General features: G+C 40.8%; 1 protein-coding gene across 2 annotated transcripts; it reads left to right on the forward strand.

Moving 5' to 3' along the window:
• The first annotated feature begins 482 nt into the window (after positions 1–482).
• On the forward strand, positions 483–6,640 carry c3h1orf210 (chromosome 3 C1orf210 homolog). Of its 2 annotated transcripts, none has more exons than XM_069521598.1 (4): positions 483–713; positions 4,067–4,656; positions 4,873–5,061; positions 5,726–6,640. In XM_069521598.1, exons 2-4 carry the CDS (start codon positions 4,599–4,601, stop codon positions 5,923–5,925), a joined length of 447 nt encoding a protein of 148 aa, XP_069377699.1. In that variant the 5' UTR covers positions 483–713; positions 4,067–4,598; the 3' UTR covers positions 5,926–6,640. The 2 variants fall into 2 exon arrangements, with proteins under 2 accessions (XP_069377699.1, XP_069377698.1); XM_069521597.1 differs by having other exon boundaries at positions 483–705.
• The last annotated feature ends 811 nt before the right edge of the window (positions 6,641–7,451 follow it).

Raw genomic sequence — 7,451 nt, forward strand, 5'->3', positions numbered from 1 at the left:
GGAAGGAGGGAGAGGTAAAGATCTGCCAAGTGACCAGGAAGTAAACCTATTGTTTTCAGGGTCCCCTCGCTTTTCCTTTCACAGCCACCAGAGGTTCTGCCCCCCCCCCCCCCCCCGCCTCTGGCCGAACATCTTAAATAAACAACAAGTCCTCATCACAGCACAAACTCTATCAGCTCCGATTTCCTCTCTCATCTGAAAAAGGGATAGACAAAGAAAGGCGTGGCACCTGACAGGCACATTTACTGAATCACATGTGTAAACCAAACAAAGCAGATATCAAACAAGATTACATGACCACTCCTCATGGGAACCTTAACTCCACTAACTGAACCTTTATTTTCAAAAAAGCAGGTTCAACGGGTTGCTGCTAATTTCCCTTGTGAATGCAAATTTGCAGTAACAACACTCGAAATCTTGCTCACAAGTCACATTTGCCTCTTCCTGGTGCTGAGGGACAACGCTGCCGGTGACCAGGTCTGCAGTGCCATTGGACGGAGAGGGGGGGAGGGTGTGGGAGGGAGCACACCTTGGTTAGAGAGTTATCCATTAACTCGTCCTTCCGAGAAGCAGCTGCAGAGCACAGCCCGATTCAACCTTTGCACAACATTTCTCCCTTTTACAGTGAAAAGAAAAAGAAAATGTAGACGTGGACGGACGGACGGCAGGTGAACTCGCTGAAGCTACAGAGACCGACACAGACAGGTGAGCGGGTAAGACTTCATATGAACAGCTGGTCTCCTGGAAGAGCTCTGACAGTGTTCGTGTTTCACTGTGTAAAGGTCACATGACTGCTATGGCTTGGGTTTTGAGCTACAGCTTATCATGCCAACTGGTAATTAACAAATAATGTGCCTTTTTCTGAGTTATAATAGGATTGAAATACTATAACAGTAGATAACATCTGGATATAAAATGTTCCTACACTACAGTGTTTGTGTTGTGGTGGCTGCTGAAGGCCATCTTGTCTCAATAAGCGTCCGAACCAAACTATTTACATCTCACAGTCTGGTCACTAAACCATTTCTGCTGATGGCTCTTTCTTTTTAAAACATATATAGTTTTAATAAAATAATAGTTATTCATATCTACTAGTCATATATTACTATGTGGGAACCACCTACCCACACGTTGATGCTAGGCACTTGATGTTTTCACCCAAAACACTGCTGCACGATTAACAGCTGACTGTCATTGGTTTACACTTGTTTGTTATTCCTTCAGTCTCTAAAGACACACATCAATTTAACAGCATTTGTTCAAACCGTGCACCAGGAGCTAAAGCTAATATTTAAACATCAAATATCACTCTGGTGGTTAGAAATGCAGGTTATGCAGTGTCTTGTTATATTAGCTGGTTTTTCCTTGTTTTACCGCTGCGGTGTCTCTGTTGACACTTCCACGATTCCACGGCCGACAGGCAAAAACCAAACATGACATTCATATGTTCTTTTATGACTTTCCTTTAAAACAAATGTAAAATACATTAGTCGTAATTCAAAGGTGTGGTTTTCATGTGTAAATGCTTGGTTTCACCTCAAAGCCAGACTCCGAGAGTTTGATCTACAGAACGTCAGTTAGATAATCAGGCTCGTAAACAAAGTATGAAAGTGCTGCTCTATCAGACCTTATCCCAGACAAACAATGGCACAGCCTGACTCCTTCACACATTTTTAAAGCAGGATGAAAATACAGGACTTGGCAGCGGGATAAGAGGGATAGAGGGAGGCTCGCATGCTGCTCTGTGGATTGTTGGGGCGAGGGTCAGCTGAAGGACGGCTCAGTTATTATCTGCGAAGAATGATTACCCGTGATTATTTGTGGCCGGGGAGGGAGAGGCAAAGATGTATGCTCGCACGAGTATGATTCATATAATCTGTGATAGAAGCCAAATGCACTCTGCAGTGAGCGGTTCTCCGATGCACTTTGATGTGATTTTATTAGTCTCCTTTTTAATCTTAATCAAACTCTTTGTTATGTACACTGACATTAAATTCTGCAAGTGGCATAATCACATTTCAAACCATAAAGTAGCTTACAGTTAATTTGTCAGTTCAAAGGAACGCAATCAAAATCCACGAGCAGAATGTAATTTCGATGTTTAATTCAGTTTGTTGACAGAAATAATATTTCACGCCCTGTGGCCATCATTAGACCAGAGCCTGACACTCAACTCATAATTTGGGGCAATGAAACAAAGTATGACGGTGGAGAAAACAGACTCCTTCCTCTGAGAATGATATTCAAACACAGACGCATGCAGACAGGGATGCAAATGTAGCCTCTTACACATGCATGCTCCCATACAAATACAGGAGCAGCAGATCTCACAGACGAACATCGTTACACTTGTGGAACATGCAGTGCACGTCTCACTCCCAGGCTTCTCACCCTGTGCTGCTCAGTGTGTATTTTTTGGTGTGCTTTACTCATGTGAAGACAGAACAGGAAGAGATAAAGGCGGCTCTGGTGCCGTGTTTACAGCTCACACCACTGAAGAGAGTAGCTGGAGAAGACAAAGGGGTAGAGGCCTAATGGTGCAAAGCCCTAAGCACAGCATCTGAATGTCTTATTGCTGGATACTTGGAGAAACACCCAGTTCACTGAGGATGATAAATGCACCAGTAAATATGATAGTTCCCCTGGATTATGATTGGTTAATAAAATTCCACACATTAACATGTTAGCATATCAGAGATAATAGCCCAATAAAATAATATGTAATAGCATCTACTAAAAGTGGCCCGTGTCTGTGCTTGATGAGAACACTGTCGGTACTTTAATGTCATTTTGCTGATGAAATGTCATATTTTTACATGAGAAAATTGTGACTGAAATATGCTATAGTTCATGATTAATGATAGGAAAGAAAGGAATCAAGAAAAATATTTATATCATGTGATTTATCTAATATCTCCTCAGCTTTAAATAAAGCATGTGAAACACAACTCTAAAGTCAAAGTGGAGCATGGAACTTGTCTGACCTCTCCACAGCTGCTTGTCCCTAAATAAAGAGAACCAACCAAACTCATGCAAATATCTGGCAACAACGTACTGAAAGCTCCTCTCTCTTTCAAACACAAACTGGTCAGGTGATGGCTTTATATTTGCATTAGATGCATCAATGAGCTACTGATGTGAACATGCATCATGAATAGATTAATCTATGACACAATTATATCATGAAAATATATAGAATAACAAACCACTTGATGGTTTATGATGTAGTGGGGTGGGCAAAAATACAATATCATTATCAAAATAGGATTTTCATCAGTCAACAAAAGTCCAATATATATCAACATATACAATCAATATACATGCTTATGCATTGTGCAAGAGCGTATTTTCTATAAATTAATCAAACAAGAAATGAGGTATTGAAGTGTATGAAAGAGAAATGTTCCCAGGCTCTGATAGGTTAGATAAATCAACTGCTTTACATGTTTTTAGCTTTAGAGCGGAACCGTCTGATAATTCCAGCTTCATATTCATTATACAAATACAGCTAATTTCCCTAAATGAATCATTCTTCCTTTAAAACCTAATGTTGGTCGTCTTGCCTTTATATGTTAGATATCTCATCGTAACATGAATTCTTATAAAAAAGCTTTTAAATGACATTGTTCTAAACAAATAACGTCAAGTAGCTTTTCTTTTATTGTTCACACAGACACATTAGTGCTGAACTATAGACGGAGGAAGGTCCTGTATGTAGGACTTCCTGTTTGCGACACACTTTTCCTGTTGTGGATGATATCCTCCTGAGTTCCAGACAGCTCAAACTCAATTACTGGATTTAAGGGATCCGGGTATAGTCTACCACTTTTCTGATGACACTCACTCCTCACAGATGCTCACTGAGATATTTAGGTCATTTGATTGTTCTTGTTCTTTTTGTATGATTCACTAATGAAAAATTCATTGAGTCCAAAAGAATTCAAAGCACCAATGCACTTGGGATGTGGGGGCATTGTGGTTTACTGATAGATTTTCTTTGTATTGAACTGTGTAAAAAGAAAATATTCTGATTTAAATTCCTTCTTCTGTTTCCTTCTTCCTCCAGATTCTCATTTCAAGCAAGAAGAAACATTTTGTTGATATTTCCACTCGTTCACGAGACGATACAGCTGCCACCACCTTTCGCTTGTTACTGAAGTCCTGTCACTCAACGTGGCCACCTAGTGGAGCTGTGAGGGTTGATCACCCTCCTGGTCATCAGAGATTATTCCACTACCTCCCTCATCTGGGGAGGCGCCTGCTCTGCAACATCTCCCTCAGATCCCTTTCATTTTTTGTTTTTACCCCCTGGAGACAATACAGCACTGAGCAGAGTTTGATTTCATCAGACTTTGGTCGATCAAAGATTTAAAACCTCCTTGAAATTTCAAGAGTCTCATAGAAAGTGGAGTTGTTAACCAGTGGGTCACAGAAACCGTTCTGTCCCCTGACATACATGTGTGTGTGATATACTCCCATGATCCATGGCTTCACACTGGAGTTAATGGTGCTCCAGAGCCAGAAACAGGTCTCATCCAACAAGAAGCAAACTGAGCCACAGAGGACGAGTCACTCTTATCCAATAAGAGCAAAGCCAGATGGAACTGTCATCAAACGGCACATTCTCTACAGCGACACCAACAACAGCATTCAATGGTGAGAATTCATTTCATGCACATTTATCAACAGAAAAATGTATTTTTAATCTGCCCATTAGTTTAGAAAACATTAAATCATCGACCTGTATAATAATATAATACTTCTCCTTTAAGTTGGTGTTGCACTGAGTTTGGGCGTTTAGGTGCTTTTCACAGTGGGGCTGCCTCACAACCATAACACAATGACTAAGTGATTCTTTTTTCTCTCTTTCAGGCACAAGACAGACAGACAAATACACCAATCACAACTGGGAGTTCCTGGTGGCCGTCCTGGTCACAGCCATCTCTATCTCCATCGTCATCGCCCTCCTGGCTAAATGCCACGTGATCCGGCGTTACCTGGCCAGCTACCGGCACACGCGGCTGAGGGAGTCGGACACGGTCAGCCAGTTCGATCCGTCAGGTTTGTCATTTTTTAAATTAAGATAAGAAATATGCAATTCGGCGACAGTGGATGTTAGCATTTGTGAGCGATGATCAGTTCTCAGCCGCCACCTGCCTGCCGCTCCTTCTGCACAACAAATGCTGCACCTGTATGACTTGCTAACTTTCATTACAGAAATTCTGGTGTTTAACGGAACATTTAAACATCCAGAATCCAGGGCCTCGTTTTTTCCCTCTTTTACAGGCTCTCAGAGTTTGTCCATTGTCCCTGTGGACAAGTGTCTATGTGACCTTGTCTCTGACAGAACACAGTGAAAGCTGCTCTTTGGGCTCCTGAACTCAACCAAAGAGCTTTAACTGCACACAAGTGCATTTGTTGCAACTCATCCAGTTGAGCGTCAATGACACTTGAGATTGACCTCTCCCGTGTCTGTGAGCACGTCCTTGTGGGTCCATTTCTCTTCTAAAGTGCGACAATCTGTACCTTCTGTTGTTATTCTTCTTCTCAGTGATGATATGCTACAGCTAAAAAGAATATCAATTGCTGTCATTAGATTTTTGTTGGATTCCTGAGGTGTGTTTTTCGTTTGTTTTTAAATTGTCTCATGTATCTAATCTTTCTCTTACATTTTAATTGTTGTTAGTCGTAATCCAGTAGAACTCTTGTGTTTCATTTACTTCAGGCCTTGACGTAGTGTTCGCGATGCACGGTGGTCGTGGAGTGAACCCACACTGTGTCCCTCCCGTGAGCGAGGAAGACGACGACGGCTTCATTGAGGACAACTACATCCCGGCCAGCGAGCGAGCGAGGGCAGAGAGAGCAGCGGAGAACATGGAGGACACTGAGGAAGAGATGGATGAGATTGAATTTACCATCGCTTAGTGTCGAGTGTCTCCTCTCAGCTGAACCACTGAATCCACTCGTACCTTTTCTTTAGTTTTTGTCAGTTACAAAAGTGACACTGGTTAAGTTTTGTAAAATGTAAAAACCTGGGCTTGCATGTGTCTGAATTTTAAACAAGCACAGAAGTGTATTAGTTCTCAACGTCTGGTCTGATGACGAGTCACAGTGGTCAAGTTTTATCTGTCAGCATAGTGACGACAGAAACAGCAAATTATATGTTACTTATTTATACAAAAGGATAAACTGGAAATATATAAGTAGAAAAGAGATAAACAGGTCTTCTCATAGACTCTATATAAAGATGGACGACATAACTATATAACTATATAAAGATGGACGACATAACGACTCCTCAAAAGTGAAGCCAAAATGTTATTAGCACCCTCTGGTGGCTGGCTGCAGTAAAGGCCAGTAATGTGAAGACACATTGTCTATCTTTACATACAGCCTAAGGGTCTTCTGTATATATTTACGTTAACCAATCACTTGTGTGTCTTGACAGTTGTCGATTGGTTGATTGATTTGCGGATGCTTCATTACAGGTCTTGAAAAATATCCTGGACGGACGATCTCAGCTGTGGAGAGGAAACTTTCACTTTCCACTCTCATGTGTTGTCAGTGGGATAAATAAGCAAATGTGTGTGTAAATGTATAAATTATTCAATTAATTGATTAAAAAGCTGTTTTAATTGTTTGGATGCTTTTCAAAAAGGTTGGATTTTATTTTTTACAATATGGGACAAGATAGTGACAAGACATATCCGTTGTATGTTTGAAGTTACCAACTACTAGTAGATGTTAGCATGTGTTAGCGACCACCAGCAGATGTTAGGGACACAACCTCAGTTGTGCACCTCAGCGTCATCAAGTGTTTTGGCCTCGTGATCAACGATACAGGCCGGACCAGAGGGTACGCTGAGGCTGAAGGTAAAGATATTTATATTGTCCAACTCTTTTACAACTGACACAATTGGAGTACCATGATTTTTAAATGTAGGACTACAGGTGAAAAAGTATGACAACTTCCAAATGAGAATAGGGCGGTTATACTAAAGAAAGTACTTGTAATATACTAAAGACAGGACTTGTAATATACTAAAGACAGGACTTGTAAAATGGACAGAGGCCTGGAGTGCCAGAGAGGATCCAGCTGATGAAGGAGGTGCGTCAGGTCTGAGAGGAGCTGCTTCACCCGGAAACACAGATGATCAAGTTTACACAGAGGAGCTGGAGAGGAACCAGAACTGTGAGGGTTCAACCTTCAAAGTAAAAGTCCAGGATTTAACACTGATAGTAAAAGTGGGTGTTTCATTTGATCTAACCTAAAAAGAAAACATTGGAAGGATGGCATTAGAATTAAGAGCCTCAGAAATAAAACACTTAAAGGGCTATGATGTATTGTTGTGGATATGTACACTTTAATTGAAGTAAAAATAAGAATACAATATATCTACAAAAAACAATTAAAAGTTTAAAAAAACTATTAACAATTAAATCAAATTAAC

Source organism: Paralichthys olivaceus, chromosome 3, assembly GCF_024713975.1.
Source record: "Paralichthys olivaceus isolate ysfri-2021 chromosome 3, ASM2471397v2, whole genome shotgun sequence".
Taxonomy (NCBI): Eukaryota; Metazoa; Chordata; class Actinopteri; order Pleuronectiformes; family Paralichthyidae; genus Paralichthys; species Paralichthys olivaceus.

Coding starts and splice junctions, on each gene's coding strand:
- c3h1orf210 (XM_069521598.1), top strand. CDS start 4,599: ATGGAACTGTCATCAAACGGCACATTCTCTACAGCGACACCAACAACA. Junction 4,657..4,872: donor ACCAACAACAGCATTCAATG/GTGAGAATTCAT, acceptor TCTCTCTTTCAG/GCACAAGACAGACAGACAAA. Junction 5,062..5,725: donor CAGCCAGTTCGATCCGTCAG/GTTTGTCATTTT, acceptor CATTTACTTCAG/GCCTTGACGTAGTGTTCGCG.